Source organism: Palaemon carinicauda, chromosome 2 (genome assembly GCF_036898095.1).
Source record: "Palaemon carinicauda isolate YSFRI2023 chromosome 2, ASM3689809v2, whole genome shotgun sequence".
In the NCBI taxonomy this organism is placed as follows: Eukaryota; Metazoa; Arthropoda; class Malacostraca; order Decapoda; family Palaemonidae; genus Palaemon; species Palaemon carinicauda.
Genome location: NC_090726.1, coordinates 198,369,672 through 198,390,888, shown reverse-complemented (window position 1 = coordinate 198,390,888; position 21,217 = coordinate 198,369,672). Strand labels below are relative to the sequence as shown.

The following is a 21,217-nucleotide window of genomic DNA, read 5'->3' as shown; positions in this document are numbered from 1 at the left end:
CACACACTTACACACTCACTCACTCACTCGCTGGCTCGGAGTCAGTACCCGCAGGAAAGTTGTGTGGTGTACTCTATCGGGTAAATTCTGGGATGTCTCGCACAACAAAATGGATTATTTTCGCCTCTTTCTTCGCCTTCTCATCTTGCACAGGTAAGTCTCGTGTTTATCAAGGTTCATTTTCTCATATTTTGTATTAATAAATCCTTTTAGGGCCCGAAATTTATTATATTTTGGGGGCGCCATTCCTCTCCTCGCACCGGTCACGTCCACCTGATTTTCCTTCACCGCTACGTTCGAATGTTCCTTGGTTTAGATATATTTGAATTATCGTAATATTTATAATTTTGCCTTTCCATTCTTTTCATTTATAGAAGGATATAAATACTATACGATATTTAAAATTAGACATATATATCAATAGAGGAACGACCGATAGAAGCTATAGAACTATATATTTAGAATCATATATAATTCTTAAAGTTTATGAATGTTAGCTGCAATATCACATAGTATTATTGATTAATTTTAATAATATATATAGTGAAATATTTAAATATTTATAGTTAAAATTAACCGTTGCATTGTGGGGGGTTTGTTATGTAATTCCAAACATCTTTTTATTTTTAAGACCACATGAAATTTCCTGTTTATGATGTGAATAATTATTAATGAAATCGTTTCACGAAATTTTCGTATTAGATAAAAATTTCTTGAACCAAAATAATTCCACTTTTTCGTTATAAACCTAAAATTATAATTTTTTTTTTATCTTTTATGGATGTACATTAACATAGATTTTTATTTATTTCAAAACTCGATTATTATCTTGACTCAATAGGAATGTTACGCAATGTTGATAATACAGTTGAAGGTAAATCCACAGACTTCGAGAAAACAATAGATCGCTTCTTTGGACGTACGAGAATATCGCCGTCTATCTGGACCATCTTACCACTCGCAAAATGTTTCCTACTAGTGTAATTAATAAATTATATATATATATATATATATATATATATATATATATATATATATATATATAGAGAGAGAGAGAGAGAGAGAGAGAGAGAGAGAGAGAGAGAGAGAGAGAGAGAGAGAGAGAGAGAGAGAGTGTGTAAAAATATTTTACAGGTATGTTTTCTTTAAATATTTGCATATTTTTTTAGGAATAACTGTAGTTGGTCATTGTTTCAGATACAGAGGTTAACAAGGAAGAAGATCTTTATTAAAAGATGTAGTTTGAAGGTGTTTGAATATACGAAATGGGGAGAATTATTATTATTATTGTTGTTATTATCATTATTATTTGGGACATCAAAACACACATGAGACTATAATATCAATGCCGATATGCAAACGGTAGAAGAGATTTCAGTGGGACTGCTGTCTAGGACACTCAACAATGGAACAATTGTTCTCTAGTGTAGGTTAGGGCCGTAGCCTTTGTACAATGGTCTTCCACTGTCTTGGCTTAGAGTTCTCTTGCTTGAGGGTACACTCAGGCACACTATTCTACCTGTTTCCATATTTCCTCTCCTCATTATTATTATTATTACTACTACTACTACTACTACTACTACTAGCCAAGGTACAACCCTAGTTGGAAAATTAAGATGCTATAAGCCCAAGGGCTCCAATAGATTAAAATAGCCTTGTGAGGAAAGGAAATAAGAAAATAAATAAATGAGAACAAATTAACAATAAATCATTCTAAAAACAGTAACAACGTCGAAATAGATCTCATATATAAACTATAAAAAGACTCGTGTCAGCCTGGTCAACGTAAAAACAAAATTTGCTCCAACTTTGAACTTTTGAAGTTCTACTGATTCAACTACCCGATTAGGAAGATCATTCCACAACTTGGTAACAGCTGGAATAAAACTTCTAGAATACTGTGTAGTATTGAGCCTCGTGATGGAGAAGGTCTGGCTATTAGAATCAACTGCATGTCTAGTATTTTCCCTGTTGGAGCCCCTGGCCTTATAGTATCATTCGTATATACTTGCAGCTTAGATAGTAATAATAATAGTCACATTCTTATTTCAACAACTGAATCGTAGATGAGACCCCTTTGTAGGAAACTTCCACATTTTTTTGTTCTATATTCTTGGGACAGCATGTCCATTAACAGTTCATTTAGCCCCCTACAAAAAGACTCATCCTGGGTAGTATATTAAAGTTTTATTAGATAGCAATATATAAAATTTATATAGTAGAAATGTGTAAATTGCTGTTTAAGTGCCAGGAACACTCGGAAACTAAGCAATTTATTGTTAAAAATAATTGTCACCTAATATAATTGGTTTTTTTTTTTTTATGAATTAATCTTTGTGTTTTGACTAATGTCTGCCACTGTCTTGGGGTAGAGTTCTCTTGCACGAGGGTACACTTGGGCACACCATTCTTTCTCATTTCTCTTACTTTTTTTTAAGTTTTCTTAGTTTATATATAAAAGGTTTATTTCAATGTTGTTACTATTCTTGAAATATTTTATTTCAACTGTTAATTACTTTCTCTTGTTTATTTTCTTTCCTCATTGGGCTATTTTCCTTGTTGGAACCCTTGGGCTTATATCATCTTACTTTTCCAACTAAGGTTGTGCTAATAATAATAATAATAACAACATGAAAAGCAGCTCTTCTAGGAGAAGGACACTCCAAAATCAAACCATTGTTCTCTAGTCTTGGGTAGTGCCATAGCCTCTGTACCATGGTTTTCCCCTGTCTTGGGTCAGAGTTCTCTTGCTTGAGGGTACACTCGGGCACACCATTCTATCTTTTTTTCTCTTCCTCTTGTTTTGGAGTTTTTATAGTTTATATAGGAAAGATTTATTTTAATGTTATTGTTCTTAAGCTTCTCTTGTAGTTTGTTTCCTAATTTCCTTTCCTCGCTGAGATATTTTCCCTGTTTGGATTCCTTGAGCTTATAGCATCCTGCTTTTCCAATTAGGGTTGTAGCTTGGTTAATAGTAACGATAATAACAACAACTATAACAATGTCTCAAACTGTTGAAGTCAGTCAACCGTAAACTTACCTTGCGGAACCCCATATTCAAGAATGCTCGAAATATTGTTCATGTTTCACCATCTTTATAACGTAATTCATGTAATAATTTTACATTTGATGTAAATTCCATAACTGTATGCACAACGTAACATTATATTTGCAGTAAACAAAACTATTGTATATAACTAAAGATAAAAAAAAGTCATGTTTGAAGATAGGTTCAATCAGGTGCCATGGTGTGTGACTAGTCTCATTAGACTTATGTTAATGTCTCCGTTAATGTCTTTTACCTTAGAAAAATTTTAATAATTTTCCTCTAGTTTTGAATTAGATTTGAAAACCTATGAATATATTATGCAAAACTTTTTGGAAAATATCATTAGCGTAACTTAAAATAAATGCAGTTTCTAATCATATTTCAATGCAAAATTATCATTAAAAATGCACTTGTGTATTTATTAAAGGTAAAAATTTCTACTTTATTGGCTCCATTTTATTTGATAGCAATACTTCAAACAAATTTTGAGTTATAGAGGACAAAATTTTATCGTTGTATGTATAAACTTTTAAAATTAGTCTCTTTTTAATGTTAATATACGAAATATCTGTTTTAATGTTATTGCTTTTAAAATATTTAGTTTTAATTGTTCATTACTTCTTATAACGTTTATTTCCTTATCTCCTTTCCTCACTGGGCTATTATTCTCCGTTGGAGCCCTTGAGGTTATAGCATCTTGCTTTTCCAACTAGGGTTATAACTTAGCTGGTAATAATAATAATGATAATAATAATAATAATAATAAGAGTTTAACTGATGTAACATTTGGCTAGGGTTGGATGCTGTTGGCAATGTCCCACAATCTTTTTTTTTAAGTTGTAAATAGTAACATTGTTATAAAAGCCAATGAAATGGGGACACTTTATCTGAATAAGTGGGTTAACTTCTGCATTGTAGTTCTTCAGTGGCCACTTTCCTCTTGATAAGGGTTGAAGAGACTCTTTAGCTGTGGCAAGCAGCTCTTGTAGGCGAGGGACACTCCAAAATCAAACCATTGTTCTCTGTTCTCTAGTGCCATAGCCTCTGTACCATGGTCTTCCACTATCTTGGGTTAGAGAGTTCTCTTGCTTGAGGGTACACTCGGGCACACTGTTCCATCTAATTTCTCTTCCTATTGTTTTGTTGAAGTTTTTATAGTTTATATGGGAAATATTTATTTCAATGTTATTCTAAAATATTTTTTTCATTGTTTCCTTTCCTCACTGGGCTATTTTCCCTGTTGGAGCCCGTGGGCTTATAGCATTCTGCTTTTCCAACTATGGTTTCAGCTTAGCAATTAATAATAATAATAATAATGCTACTCAAGTATGGAGAATTCTGGTGTTTTTGCATTTGTGGAAGACACGAGAGTTGAAAATATTGATGTAATAACTGAGAATAGACACGAGTTAGTTTCCATATTGTATGAGTATTGGCTTGTATTGATCTTTAAAAACTTACACTGATAGTGTTACCTTCGCCAGCGAAGTTGGAAGGAGGTTATATTTTTGCCATTGTTTGTGTGTTTGTTTGTATGTATGTGAACAGCTTCCTGGCCACAATTGTAATCGTTGAGTAGTAAAACTTGCAGGAATTAACTTTTTTGTTAAAAGCTGGAAATTATTAAATTTTGTAAGTTCAAGGTCAGAGGTCATGGTCCAGAAAAATGTCCTATTCACGTAATCAGCCATAAGTAAGGTCAAGGTCGAGAAATAAGCTGCCACGGCGGAGGTCTGCACTCTACTGAGTGCCCCCTCTAGTTTTGTCATTTATTCTATTATGAATGAGTAAATAAAAGAGCTTGGTGCTGTAATACACAATATGATGTACACACAAAAATATGTAGCCAGAGCACACATAAGAACTCTGTGAAGAAAATGCTATCATTGTTAATGTGGAATTAGATAAACTTCCCAACTATAATAGTTTTGTTGGCAGCGTTGATTTTTGTACATATTTTTTAAAATGTACACAATGAAATAACCATACCATACGTACAAACATAAATCCATGAGCTTTGTATTATCATCAGATCAGATTGTCAAGTACAGCCTTATCCCAATTACTTTTTTTATCTTGTATAGTTGAATTGTTCTTTTAACTATTGTTGCTATCAGATTTCACAAGTACTATCTGCGGGCCACTGACATTTGAGAAAAACCTACGTTTGAAATCTTGCATCAATAATATGAATAACTGACATTATTGGTAACAAGTGTTTAAATCTGTGGACAAGTGTTGTTAGTTAATATCTATTTACATATTCATGATAGGCTAAGAAATTTCACAACCAATTATCATTACTGTACTGGTTATGATAGTAATGTCATTTTAGAATTAAAAGTATATTCATAAGTTTCCAATGAAAGATATTTTTAATTTTTGATTTACCATATCAGTAATCAAGCATATAGACCAGTTTTTATATTTGTAAATAAAACTGATTTTGACTTAGGAAAAATCTACTTTTGGGTGAGATATCCATGTTGTCCTGATGGAAGTTCCCTTCGACAGCTTATTACTGTATAATATTTCTGCGAGTGATATTAATACTGCGCACATTCTGACGATCCCTTCATCCTTTACAGATTTGGTAGCTGTATATAAACACGACGTTCTTCTCTTACGCGATGTGGATAAGATATCATCAGGCAGCCCTCCCGTTGGCTGGGAGTCTCACGTCTTAAAAGTTCCAAAGCCTTTTTCTTACCCCGTGGGATTGACTTACGATCCAAAAGGACGTAGATTGTTTGTGGCGGAAGCAGTCCACGAAGACAGCAAGATTTTCTCTCTCGATCTGGATGGAGATTACGTTGTGAAAGACATGAAGTCTGTAGTGCGAAGTAAGTTTGGGGGATCAGTCCTCTTTAATTGGGGGTTTTTAATTGAAGTAACTTTTAATTTATTGCCATTGGTTAATTTTCTTCTATAGATTTTATGGATTAACTTGAATGTAAAGGGAAACTTGTATGTCGCATCTAGACCTTTTTGTAAAATTATTTTAGTCCAAAATAAAGTCTATTTTAATTTTTACTATTGGTAATTAGGATGAAGAGTTGTACAGCATCTTTCTAATTAAAACATAAAATGGCGAGGACAAAAAATTCTGAAATGAGTTGCTAGTTGAGGAACTAGCAAAGGTTAAAGTCATATTTGAAACTGTAGTTTTCTCATCTTAAATGTCTTCATATTAGGGCTTTGTTACAAAGAATTTTCATTGAAGTAAGTTTGTCAACTTAAGAAAATTTTTATAGAAAAACATATCTTGCTGAGCAAAACTATTTTCACTTTTATTAAATGGCTGCATAATTGACACCTGTGAATTTTTGCACTTATCTTATAAAGCAATTTTATACTGTTTAATCAAGAGTAGACTACATTACTATAATGAATATAAGTATTATTTGTTCCTGTGTGTATACAAACCCTCGTCATTTAATTGGGTTAGATCTGGCGAGCTTGTGGTGGCCAGTTGAAGAATTATCAATGGTCTGGTTACCTGGTAGGGTTGTGTCACCTTCCCTCTATGAAGGCCAGTGAGTGTGTGCTCATGGCTGGGATCCCATTATGCTTCTGGTTGCCACTGCAAACAGTTGTCTGTTACTGACTTCTTCTTCAGCACTTATAATCCTTATTTTCTCCAATATGAAAGTGAAACCAACGATCATACTTTCTTGGCCTGGAGTTGAAGGGCACCCTTGCGGTACCTTCATGAGCCGCATCGACGTCGATCTTCATTCCCTTTATCCATTATGCAGAGGACATAGGTGTTCTATGGATTTCCCTTGGGATATGTGGAAGGAGTTTAGTGGACGTAGGAAGGAGGAGGCGAATTGTGATCGTTCTCAGGCTGTTTCGGTCTCGAATGATAATAAAAAGCTCGAGCCTTCCCTTTCAAATCCTTATCCTCCCTTGTCTTATCCTTTGTTACAGCTTCCTGCAGAAAATAGTTTTTTTGTAAGAGTTTGTTGACGTAGTTTCTCCTGCCTTCCTTAGTGAGGCTGAGAATCCTACTTCTGAGCGTGATTATTTAATATCTGCTCCTATCTGAGCCGTGGACAATGTTCAGGCTGATGTTCATCAGTTTTCGTCTGACTTTAATAATTCTGCTTGTTCACCACTTGCTCAAAAGAAATTTTTCTGGTCATGTTCCAGAAGTTTCCCCTGTGCACTTGACGTGCAAATCTCCTTGGTGTACGCCAACATGCACACCTCGTCATTCTTCAGCAATACACTGTCATTCTCCTTGTATGCTATCATTGCAGTTATCTGTGATGTACTATTCTCCTTTAAAGCCTACCTATGGCATCATGAGACCTTCCTGTCATCAATGTGGCACCGGCCCTCATAGAGGTTAGGTGACGCAAGCATACCAGGTTACCCGACCATCGATAACTCTTCAACTAGACTTAAGAGGCTGCGCCAGAACTAACTCAATTAAATGGAGTGTGTTTGTATAGTTAAGAAAAATACAAATTACAGTACAGCATATTAAAATTTGTTGTTACAATAATGGCTGCTTGCTGTAACAAGTAAGTTACAAAATGTAACTAGATCTCCTACATAAATTGATTCTTTTATTTACAGTATTTTAATATAAACCCTTCTTTCAACAGCAACAAATACCACTATAATGGAGGGCTTGACGTACGATCCAAGAACCGAACACTTATACTGGACTGATTCCTATAATCACGGGGTATACAAAACTCTCGTATCCAAAGAACAAAAAGAAAATCCAGCGCCGGAACCAGCTCACATGTTTGGAGGTGTAATCGAGCCTCGAGGAATAGCCATAGATTACTGTAATGAGTAAGTATTTTGACTTTGAAATCATGTGACGGGACTTCTAATCCCTTCCTGTTGAATGGTTTATAGGTTTTTACTTTGTCAGAAATATGCTTTTGACTAAATTTATTCTCTAATTCTCTCCAAAAAATTATTTGAAAAGTTTAAATCTATATAAATATACATGAGCAAAGTCCAACATGAACCTTATGTAAAACCTTTTAGTCTGAAATCCCAAGCAAGAGTTCATTAAGGGAATCTCGCACAGGGTTCTTTTCAATCTTCCTTAGTGTACAATTGATGAGTGAACACAAACACAGTTGTTGATTAAAGTTGCTGAAACAGAAATAAAAACTTTAACTTTGTCATACTGATTTGTTGATGGACAAATTTTAAGTTTGCAGGTGATTCTTACCTATGTAGCTACACAGGGTTTTAAAAGCAGTTGTTTATATTTCAAATTTACCTTTTTATTCCATCTTCCAAACTTAACAGCAGAACACAAGGAATTACTCATAACTGATAGATTTTTCATTAGTCAAACCACTGCAACCATCAAAGAAATCAACCTGATAATCAATTTCCTGGGAATATTTTTATTTTGGTTATAGGAATTGGTTTCTGAAAAGTGCAAGAAATTACTTCGTTCCTTTCACTGGAAATTACGTGCTAGAAATTACTTCATTCCTTACACTGGGCAGTCTAGAATTAAGAAATTACTTTTGATACATTAACCAATTCTAATGTAAAAACCCATATTCAGATTGATGTACTGGAGTGAACGAGATGCGTCGGGAAAAGTACCAAGTAGTATTGAAGTCTGTGATCTGCATGGCCCATCTCACACAGTCCTTATGCAAGATGAGGAAAAGAAAGTGAAAATATTTTACCAGGTAAAACTATGTACATTAATGTTAAATTTGTTTCTTTGTGTGTCTGTAGGATATTTTGATTTTTTTAGAATAGCATTTTTAAAATGAAACTATACTTTGAAATTGAATTACAGTACAGTATTACATTAATTGAAACGTTTACTAAGGAAACATATTACCTCCTGTTGCAGTAATTTGGATTTCTGTTATTAAAACGGTACTCATTGCAATTTCCTTGAAGTAGCTTGCAATCTTTTCTTAGGAGTGGCTTCGGGTGTTTTTTCCTTATCAAAATAATATTCCATCAATTTTATTATCAAAATACAGTCCGTTGATATTGTAAATACAGTATATATCAAAATAAGATTCTATCGATTTTATAAATGATTAAAGATCTTGTAAAGTTTGTTTTTACATTGATACCAAGCCAATTAATGTTTTCACTAGTACGACACCATTGAACAAATATAACCTAAAGCTTTTTGTAAGGACTCGTGAGGTTAAGGATAATTTTAAATTATGGGACTAGCTTTAGGTTGGTATCCTGTTGATTTTCTACATTTTAAGTTAACATATTGTTAAAAAAATAAAGTTTATTATATTAGTAATGGAGGTAGCTTTGCACTTACTATACAAAAAATCTATTTTTTTTTACAAAACTTTTCTATATAAAATTCATCAAATTAATTTCTAATGCTGCATAGATTTCACTTTTTTTCAATGTTTGTATCTTCCATATCCGTAAAATATTAACTTAATATTTTTTCTCTCAGGGCTTAACCTACGATATCCAGGGAGGAAAACTACTTTGGGCAGAGACAATTGGAGACGATTTTGAAAAAAGCTATTGTAGGATTGTCAGTTACGAATTCGGCCAGACATTGCCGGAACGAGAAGTTCTCGTCAGTTTAGAAAACTGCTATCCATTTTCTCTGACAACTGATGAAAACTTCATTTATTGGGCCGACTGGGGACAGCAAGGAATAATGAGAGCATCTCGCAAGAATCCCAATGATGTTGTGAAACTTGCCCACACTCCCCAGATTGAATCCAAGTATGGAGAACACCACGGAGTTTACGGCCTTGCAATTTTAGGAGGCCTTGCTGACGATTCTTTACAAGAAGCTTGCAAAGGAAAAATTAACCCCCAGCGACAATCTGTTGAGAAAGATGATTCGGCTATATTTAACCCACCTACATTACGGAAAGAAATTGATACTAAACAGAAGTCCGAAATAGAAAATAGTGAACAGATATCCCAACTAGAAAATAGTGAAGATGTCAGCTCAGACGGACAGAAAATAGGACAATCCCTAGGACATTTAAATGAACATCAGCCAGAGGAATCCCAGGAGCTGGCTCTTCTCACGACCGGTTCAACGGAAAAGTTGTTGATGCAGTCGCACATGTAGGTTTTATTTTCCATCTCGTATGCATCTAATCATAGCTGTGCTTTGAAAAAATTCATCCGTCAGTTATTTTTGTGTAACTGTAGGCTCGTTGTCAGATATGGAATTTGTATTATATTTACTGGTAAATTTTTAACTATTCAGTAGTTGGCTCGTTGTTGTCAGATATGGAATTTGTATCATATTTACTCTACTTATTAATACTGAATTTTTAATAGTACTGTATATAGTAATTCATAATTCTTTTTATTTCCAGGTGTACCGAAAATCAGCTGCTCATTGTTGTTATAGTTTTGGGCTTCTTTTGCATCATGTTCTTCCTTTCGACGCTCGCTCTCGTGTATAAACTTTGGTTCCGACATAAATCGGAAAGCAGCTGTAAAGAGCTTCCAGTTACAGTTTCTGAGAGAGGTATGTTACTGGCTCATAAAGATTTCTTTGAAGTGTAGATGACTTGGTCTTTAAAACTTACATTCTACCATAAGTGTAGTTCCAAACTTTTTTATGCTTAACCCTTTTACCCCCAAAGGACGTACTGGTACGTTTCACAAAAGCCACCCCTTTACCCCCATGGACGTACCGGTACGTCCTTGCAAAAAAATGCAATAAAAATTTTTTTTTTCATATTTTTGCTAATTTTTTGAGAAAATTCAGGCATTTTCCAAGAGAATGAGACCAACCTGAGCTCTCTATGACAAAAATTATGGCTTTTAGAGCAATTTAAAAAAAATATACTGCTAAATGTGCTGGGAAAAAAATAATCCCCTGGGGGTTAAGGGTTGGAAATTTCCAAATAGCCTGAGAGTAAAAAGGTTAATGAATCATATTGGAGTATATTTGATTTTTCATATACTGTACATTATATTATAAACGTGTTAAGAGAAACTAGATATGTACCGTGTAGGCCGTTTTAACTTTCGAGACTTTCTATTACTATGCTGTTACTGATGGTTAATAATTTTCCATATACACTGAGTTAAGTGACCCTTCAAAGAAAGTGTTTTACATTTTCACAATGCCGCTAAACATTTCTTGTTGGTAATTTCAGTTATCAAAACCATTAAACAAACTATAAAAAAAATTACATTGACTAATTAAAGGCCTTTGCAAAATTTGCCTTAAAAGTTTATTACTGTAGTTCTTCCAGTGAAATATTTTAACATTGGTATTTTATCTTAAAAGTCTCGTGTAAATGTTTATCATAGAATAACAGACTCGTCATTGCTTTGATCATTCTCTTTTACTATGTAGTCAGTTTATATTTACAATGATGGTTTTACATTACTGTTTTATTATTATTATTAATATTATTATTATTATCTCATCATCATTATTATTATTATTAGCTAGTTGGAAAAGCAAGATGCTATCATCCCAAGGGCTCCAATAGGGAAAAATAGCCCAGTGAGGAAAGGCAATAAGGAAATAAATAAAATATATGAGAAAAAATTAACAATAGAATATTTTAAAAACGGTAACATCAAAACAGATGACCATTTATAAACTATAAAAAGACATATGTCAGCCTGTTCAACATGAATGCTATAAGCCCAAGGGCACCAATAGGTAGAAATAGCCCTGCGAGAAAGGCAATAAGGAAATAAATAAATTTGAGAAAAGTTAACAATCAAATATTTTAAAAACTGTATCAAGATCAAAACAGATATGTCATATATAAACGATTTTTAAGACTTATGTCAGCCTGTTCAACTTAAAAACATTTGCTGCAAGTTTGAAATTTTTAAGTTCTACCGATTCAACTACCCGATTAATGTATACTGTAATGGTAAATATAGTTACCACAAATTTATCCTAAAGAAATTCTCTTTATCATTTGCAGTTTTACCACATCAACCTAAGCGCTTTGGACCCAAGGTCAGACCAGTTGGAAAAGGAGCGTCATGCAGCGGTGCTGGTCATGATGGTGTCAGCATTAACATTGAAGATTGTTGCCAAATGACTTTATGTGATACTGTAAGTATTTATATTATTGCACATTTGGTAACCTTTCAGTAATTTTTCATAATTTTTCATATTTTCAAAGATTTTTTTAATGATGAAGCTTGGTTCAGTGTTTTGGATGTGGAGATTATTTTTGAGAGTTTACTTTCAAATTTAATCATAGTTCAGCATTGGAGAGACTAATTTAAAGCCAAATAAGTAGTGTGAAGTGTAAGCGAGTGCACAGTTGAAATTTCTACCCAACTACTCTTAAAGTATGTACTTCTGTCATTTGAGAAGTTTTTTTTTCAAGTTTTTGCACTATGCTAATGTTAATGCTCGCAAGTCGCTTTTCTCTGTGAAGAACCATATGATTTGGTTCTTGCCTTCTTGGGAATAAAATATAGCTAATGCTGTCAGCCAAAGAAATTTGGTTCAGATACATCAGGAACCAGTGACCAAATAACTGACCTTGTTCATTCATCAATTTTAAAGTTGTCTTGTGTCCTCATTTGATGTCCCTTGTTTCCATTTTCCAGTTGCTATTTTATTCATCATAAAGTTCTGGGGTAGTTTTTATTATTAGGATATTAAGTAATACCACAATCCGTAGGATGCATTTTAGTGTAATTTGCTAACTTATTTAATGAAGTAGTAAGAATTAAATCCATCTTAAATTTATGCAAGGTGAGGTTTGTGCTGTCAGTGATATCAAAACATCTCTTGAACTGATATTTCGAGTAGAGCTTCTTAGTTCGAAATCACTTTCTGGGTCAAAATTAAGCCCAAAAGATCTTGCTTGCTGCCAGGTTAGGTTTCAAAACTATTTGAATAATAACTTTCCTGAAACTTTTCCATGTATATTACTGAAATTCTGTTTCGGTCAATTGGTGTCACTTGGACCTGTTGCCTTACGGTGACCATTTCATATTTTTATATTCAGAGATCTTTAAGCATTAGAGTATTGGTTGATATCTTTAAAAGGGGTGGGTGAATTCATTTTTAATTTATTTGAGTGGTGTATATATAATTCAGTTACATAAGTTTTATCTTTCAGTCCAACTGCCAATACAAAACAAGATTCGCAATCATGATTTCAGTACTAGAATTTTACTTTTTTCTGATACAGTATCTACTACATTATTGTATTAAATAAATCATTTTCATATAATAATTTATTATAAAGCAACGTCGTGCATTGTACTAAGCATTTTTAATTCACAAGAAAACTGTGATTCTGGGATACTTTAATTATTTATACATTTGCCGAATTTTTCCGACTTCTTGATATCGAAATATCAAATAATACTCCCTAAATAATTCTTATGTGGTGTAAGGGCTTTCTTACACAAAAATTAATATACGCTTAATAGGTTCCAATGAGCTGTTTTTAATTTGTTAAATTTTGGCTTGGGGTACGCTTCACCTGCTCGCATGGTTACGATTTTCAGCTGCAAAAGGCAACAAATAGTCCCATTTCATATTGCAAATGTTGCCTTGCTTATTGCATTAAATTAACCCTTTTACCCCCAGGCTATTTGGAACTTCCCAACCCTTAACCCCCAGGCGTTATTTTTTTTTCAAGCACAATTTGCAGTATATTTTTTTTTAAATTGCTCTAACAGCCTTAATTTTTGTCATAGAGAGGTCAGGTTGGTCTCATTCTCTTGGAAAATGCCTGAAATTTCTAAAAAAAAAAAAAAAATTATCAAAAATATGCAAAAAAAAAAAATATATGTAAATAGCAGTTTTTTGCAAGGACGTACCGGTACGTCCATGGGGGTAAAGGGATAAGTTTTGTGAAACGTACCAGTACGTCCTTTGGGGGTAAAAGGGTTCTATAATGTTTTAATACATTATATCATGAACTTTATTTCAGTTGGATTTGTTTTCATTTCTGTTTTTATGTTGAGGGCTTTCTCTACTTTTTAATCTTTAATCAATAATGAAGCTTCTGTCGCAGTATAAATATTGTCTAACTTTGTGAATATTACAGCCATGTTACACAACAATCAAGAAAGAGGGACGAGGCTACAACGTGAAAAATCTTTGCACTAAGCCCGGTGCCGACGACAAAAAGGGGTTGCTAGACGACATGGATGACCTCTCCAATTTGTGATCTTCTTGGGTAAAGTACTAAAGAAAATACAGCTACTGTTTTGTAATTACAGAATCTTATCAAGTATGGAACTTGGTAAGAAATGTTCCTTCAAACTTCTGCCTGCTAACGTCGAGTGTAGACGTTAGGTTAATCTTGAATTAGTACAGTACCTGGCAAACAAGCGAGGAATTACAAAGGGCCTGTGACAGGTGTTTGTGATACTCCAGCTGAATGTAATTATGTACTCTCAATTACTATACAAAGGGAACATTTAAAGTAATTGCCAGAGTGAACAAATATTAAAAGAATATTGTAGTTATTCTACTCGATTTGCTTTTAAAGATATATGGATATTTGTCAAAATTATCCTTTGTGATCTTAGAAAAAAAGGAATGTTTAAATTTATCTTCAATCTGATCTTCATTTTAAAATTAGGTCTATTCTATTAATAAGCTAGTTTTCAATTTTAAGATGTCTTAGGTTTTCAATTCAGGATACTAGATGTTTTTTTAATTAGGTTTTGAGGGACTGAAATGAATTTTTTCTGTACAGTATTGTTCAGAGAAATTTTCGCAATTTTTTTTTTGCTAGTCGGATTAAAATGACTTTTCGCTCAAGTTATCAGTGGAAAAGGTTTTATGCTCTGGGTAAATTTAATTGCATTAAGAGAAAAATGCAGCTCTAATGACTGGACATTATTACTTAGACCTGAATGTAATTCTGATCTGTGATGTATAAAAGCAATTGCATAACACTAGTATGTGTCAGTGATTGAAATTAATCTTATTCACATTGAAGTGCTGCTGATTATTTTATTATTGTTACTACAACTTTCGACTTTAGTCAATTTTTTCAATTTTAAGGCATTGGTAGGTTTGCTTATACATGGATTAGCAATTATTTCAAGTAGATAAAACTCTAAAGTATATTGCAGATCTGATGATATTAAAACTTCATTTATTTGCTAACAATTTTGTTATTTTAGTTTTTTTTTTTAGATCTGTAGAGGTGAAGATAAAATTTGACTACCACCCAATCAAAAATTTTAAATTGATTAGTTTCATTAGTTATACAAATGAATCAAAGAAGGGACAAGTTTGAAATAGGAAAAATTAATACAAAGTAGAATAAACAGGAGGAGATACAGTATAGGAACTTAGGAAATTATAAGTTCTATTGGTGTCAGATAAGTCAACTGGAAACTTGAGTAAAATTGACGGAAACAAAACATTTAGGAATTAGTCTTTATGTTGCTGTTTATGCCGTGTCTTAAATACTGGGTAAAATTAATGTATTTTTGAATTTGGTAGTGGAAATGGACTAAATCATTAAAAAAAATCTAAATGGCAGAAATTTGACTAAATTTTTTAGAAAAAAAACCATCAACTAATATACAGCACAATACTCCATTTCTGAGTAGAGATACCTTAAAATGGTGATAGGGTTTGCGTATTGCCATGGACAGCAGAACTCTACGAAGTCAGGGCCACCCATACTAGGTTGATATGCTGTGAACAATCAGACTTTAGTCTATATCATCACCAATACGCAGTGGCCAGCGCAGTGATGACAGTAGCCAAACCCCAGACATGACTAAGGACTAGAAACAGCGGTATTTATTGTTGTATATACAGTACTGTATAAATAACTATTTGCCACCTTGATATTTATTAGTTTGAAAGGATTCAGTTGATCACTGGGCAGCATGCACATGTAACAAATTTAAGTTATTAGTCGCTTTTAAAAACATTCAGTTCAGAAGGATAATTCTGGTCATTGTCCAGTCATTACACAAAATTTAAAGTACAATATATACTTTGCCGACTGTATATATTACACTGAAAACATGTCAAGTTTTCACTTGTGGCCAATTGGTCTCGGATATTTTATCTTGCTCAGGTTTTGAGCGGCTTTGAACTTTCAAGGGAAGTGTTTTAACTACGACACATCAGGGATAACGTTCTGGAAAAATGGCTCTTAAAATAATGTTTCATTGACAGAAATTAAAAATTTCTGGAAAATTGTGCGAGAACATTGGAGAAAGTTCTTCAAAAAGTCATATTTTTTGACTGACCCTCTGCTGGGTACCATGTATTATTTGACTACCTAATAATCATCAGACCTTTTTAAGGGGCTATTTTTTTTTTTTTTTTTTTAAATGTAGTATTGTATTTTGAAGTGGATAATACACATAAGACCATTGTGCATTCAATCTTAAGTCCGAATTTTAGCTCGTCATTAAGTAGTTTCAGTAACTGAGGAATGAAACTTTAGTTTAGAAGGTCATTGATAATTGTGGATTGAGAATCATAATTGGAAATTTATTAGTCTAGCAAGTAAAAAAAAAATTAATAAACTACAGTGACTGATTAAACAATATAAATTCTCATTTTATTTTGTAAATATGCTATACAGAGTACCGTAGTTGTACATGGAGACTATTTTTCATTATATAATACTCATTAAGTCATTAGTAGGATGAATGGGAATCAGAATTAAAAAGAAATTTGTTACTTATATTTTTAATTTTAAAAATCTTTAAAGATAAATGTTGAATATCTACTGGTGAATCAAAAGAACACAACACCTCATAGATTTGCATTTCAACTACTACTGTGATTATCATGAAAATGAAATTTAAAACCATTGAATGCACTAAGCGCATAATAATGCTAGAAACTGCAAGTTATTCCCATGTTCTTACGTTTAAAAATTATACAATGTCACACATTTGTAGCTATATAAATTACTCTTGAAATTATCAATAATTATGCATAATATTGGACTTCAAAAAGACAATGCAGCTATCAAATTTGCATAGAATTATCAAGCGTCCTGGTAATAAATTAAGTGCATTGCCATGCTTGGAAATTGCCATTTGTAAACAATCTTACATCATCTCAGAAAATTTAAATAACCTAGTTCTTGTATTTCATCTTTCAATGGGGTTTTTGCGAACATTTCAATCGGTTATGGTTGAACGAATGGATATACAGTAGTTATATACAAGTCTTCCTTACTGGATTTTTTTTTATATTCAAGAGTATTTTTTTATTATCCCACATGAAAGGGCGTTGAATGCACAATGGTCTTATCGGGGCGAATCTCACAAGTTTTTGTTTGTACGTTGAATGAAAAGATGAAAAGTAAGATTGTTACCAGAAGAGAGAGAGAGACGAAGTGTGTATCAAGGGTTGTAAGAGGATTGAACCGCGTCAAATGGATAACAAAGGCTTAAAACGGTAATGAGTCACGTTTGTGTAATACAGTACTTATGCTCCAAGCAATTACTGTACATGTGATTGTTGGATCACATAAAATCGCGAGTAATTTAATTTTTACCGTCCATTTATTTTCAGTACACAAAGTTTGTGTATTTTTGTAGATAACAATATTTTTTGGGTGTCTGTGATAATGGTTTTATGACCCTCAGATGGGGTATAAGCCATTCGGGTACAATTAATTTTAGTTTATTCATATGTATACATTGTGTTCTTACCCTGGGGTAAATAACTTATTTTGTCTAAATGTTTAAGGCGTCGCAATACATGCAATATTCACCACACATGAATACTTGTTCAATGTTGGCTTTTATTTTTTTGGCTATTACTTATAAGTTGATTGCTGTGAAATTTGTAATTGTTTAGTCGTGTACTACTTATATGGAGTAAAAACTTAAAAAGGTTACAGAAGTCCATCACTTTGGTATAAAGAAAAACCAAGGCATAATTTACCAGATCTTCGTACTTCTATGGGAAGAGTTCCTCTCCGCCGAGGTGTAAAGCCTCCTTGGATTTAAATTTCCGATTTCTTTTTAGTTCGGTTTACCCTACTGATCTTTTTGGCTTCAGATGCTGGCATATTTTCTCAAGAAGTACTTCGGAGAGGTTACCGGTATTATGGTGTTATTAAATTGAATAACCAGCCCTCAAACATCAGTCCATTTTTCATTTCTATGTTTGCACATCCAATTTATTTATGAAATATGCGTAATGACACTGCCGTTACTAAGGAATCACACAGCCTTTAGTGAAAAAGTGTGTTTGGTAGTACAGATTTTGCCCGATGATCTGGCACTATATTTCAAGAATCCTTTACAACCTACGATCCATTTTGATAACAAAATATGCTCTCCTCTCTTAACTATACCCAAACTCTAATAAAAGATTCTCACCTAATTTTCCTCTATTAGGATTAATTCCGGATCTTGACTTTTGCATCTCGATCTCTGCATTAGAGCCCAACTCTTCTATGAGAAATGCTTGGCATACTTTTTCTTGGATCATTGCTTCTATCACTTCTATGTATTCTTACACATGGGATAAGATTCTTGATGATCATGTTTCTCTGATGGTGTTTCGCCCAAGTCATAAATTGTAATGCTCCTCTGGGTAGCCAAAGCTCCTGATTCCCAGTGTTGGGTCCAGTCAGTTCTTGCTCAAATAATCTGCTGATACTTTTTCTCCCTTGAAGGATATAGGTTTTTCGTACATGGCTGCGGAAGGCTTACGCAGAAGCCCCTTCAAGCTAGTAGGCACCAACTAGAAAGTTATTGGTTCCTCTGACTGGCCAGATGGTACTACATTGGATCCCTCTCTGGTTAAGGCTCATTTTTCCTCTACCTACACCGAATATTCTGGCTTATTTTTTGCTCATTCTCTTTCCTCACACATCTGACAACAATAAGGTATGCAAAAAAATTCTTCACTAAGGGGATCAACAAATAATATACATTGTAATTGTTCAGTGTCTACTTCACTCTGTAAATTTAGATGAAATTTTAGCTATGGTAAGCACCTCCTCTAGTAGGACACTCCAAAATCAAAACATTTTCTAGTCTTGGGTAGTGCCATAGCCTCTGAACAATGGTCTTCCACTGTCTTGGGTTAGAGTTCTCTTGCTTGAGGGTACACTTAGGCACACTATCCATTTCCTTTCCTCATTGAGCTATTTTCCCTGTTGGAGACCTTAAGCTTCTAGCATCCTACTTTTATAACGATTGTTGTAGCTACTTCCAGGTTGAGCCGTTGGCATTCCATAGTTTACTTATCTATTTTTTCGAACATAAGAGAAAGAATTGTTGGTGACCATGATAAAGGGTCAGTCTTCATAAGGATTGAGTCTTGGATTCGTTTGAGTTTTCATTTAAGTAACTTTGATGACTACCCCCTTCAGTCTCCTCCTGAATGGACTTAAGCAATAACATGTTTCGCTACATGAGACTCTCTTTTAAAGTTTTTCAAAACTTGGATTCCTGTTGTCTCTGTTCACCCTATTTAATCTTTTCAAACTTGCTCTCGGGACTCTCTCTTTTAAACTCTTGCTCTCGGGATATTTTTAATCTCGCTTTTTCAACTCTGCTGCTGGGATGTTAGTGTGCACCCCCACTCTATCCTGGTTGGTTCTCCAACCTCAAGTTCCATCTGCCAACATTCTTGTTTTCAAGACCATACCATGCTTGCAACATACAACTCAGGTAAAATATCTTTGGATCTTGCACATCATAATAGGGTGACAACACGAGTCATCCATATTGGAGAAAAACGGTTCCAAAATTAACGTCAGATGTGTAATATTTTTTCAATCAATTTTCACAAAGCTGTCTCAATCTGCTTCTACTGGCCTTGGAACCATCAATTTGTTGGGGTTAGTTTCTTATTTTATCAAACACTTGTGAGAGCAAGAGTTTTACCTTGCTTGTGAACATCTTCCCTTGAAGCATGAAGTCAACTATGGTAAATTACATTGTTAGTTTTAGTTTGTACTAAAGCAATAGGCTCTGCGAAGGTAATGATTTGTATCTTTAAATATTTGGTCTAGTGCCTGCTGGTAGTAATGCAACGCCAAAAGATATTTTAAAATTTAATGTGAAAAGTTTACAATAGACTTTAGCTGCACTTTTATGACCTTTAGTTATATGTCTTGTATACTGTTTCGTCATTCAACTAACGGTAAACTCGAGCAAGTTACGTTTTAACAAAATAATTAGTCCAATTATGCTATGCTTTGATTATTGTTAATCCAGCAATTTCAACAAGATATCATTTTGTTGTAACATTTAAAATCACTTGCATTTCTCATTAGAAATAAATAAGACTTTTCCGTTTTAGTGCTTGCATCAAACTGCCACAACTTGTGCAGGAAGAAAATATTTTTTTGCCCTGAAGTAATGTTATGTTAATAGCTTTTTAATAGTGCTCAACAAAATTCTTAAAGTTTCAAGTGCAATACAAGTAATCTAGTCGTTTTTACTTTGGCTAGTAGAAAATCAATTTAATATATATGCATTTTTATGTTTTGGCCCCAGTAGTTATAGAACACATTCATAATGTCTTAAAGTTTGTAATCGAAGAAAATACCAACGTGCAGAGATGTCTCTTAATGCAAGTCTTTTAAGTATTTGTACAAACCATTGCTGTAAAATTTACATTAATAATTTACAAAGTTTATCTCAAAAGCACTTGGTATTTTTTTGCCTTAAAACTATTGGTTCTATACCAAAATAATGGTGCAATCTTTAAACCAATTAATAGTCGATTGCTCTTTCTACAATGGATAGTTGTAGCTTTGCAAAGTAAGATCAGTGCAATGATATTAAAACCATGTCAGTCAATATGTATACTGTAATATCTCAGGTTACAAAATTAATTAGTTCCAGAGTGGCTTTCGTAACATGATTTTTTTGTATAATGAAATAGATTCAAAATACGTTCTATTCATTCAATATACCTAACCTGACATTGTGAATTTTGTTTTGTATCCAGAGTATTTTTTCAGAATGGATCTAAAAAAAAACTTTGTATGACATTTCGTATGATGAGGTTTTAGCATACAGAAATTTTTGTACATAATGTACATCATACATATACCAAGGCACTTCCCCCCAATTTTGGGGGGTAGCCGACATCAACAAATGAAACAAAAACAAAAAAGGGGACCTCTACTCTCTACGTTCCTCCCAAGCCTAACTTTTGTATCTTGAGGTATTACTGTACTGTACTCTGTTGTCGTTTCCTTTGTAATGTTACAACTTGTCCTAAACGATGCCTTACCTCGC

General features: G+C 33.5%; 1 protein-coding gene across 1 annotated transcript in view; it reads left to right on the top strand.

The window, feature by feature from the left end:
* The window catches only part of LOC137629555 (protein cueball-like), a 20,846-nt gene extending 86 nt beyond the window's left edge, over positions 1-20,760 (top strand). The window contains exons 1-8 of the mRNA XM_068360983.1: positions 1-153; positions 5,638-5,892; positions 7,666-7,861; positions 8,601-8,730; positions 9,483-10,117; positions 10,375-10,529; positions 11,959-12,092; positions 14,056-20,760. The exon at positions 1-153 is cut by the window's left edge and continues 86 nt beyond it. Coding sequence (XP_068217084.1) covers positions 93-153; positions 5,638-5,892; positions 7,666-7,861; positions 8,601-8,730; positions 9,483-10,117; positions 10,375-10,529; positions 11,959-12,092; positions 14,056-14,178 — 1,689 coding nt within the window. The 5' untranslated portion in view covers positions 1-92 and the 3' untranslated portion in view covers positions 14,179-20,760. The remainder of the gene's footprint in view (positions 154-5,637; positions 5,893-7,665; positions 7,862-8,600; positions 8,731-9,482; positions 10,118-10,374; positions 10,530-11,958; positions 12,093-14,055) is intronic.
* Positions 20,761-21,217: the final 457 nt, after the last annotated feature.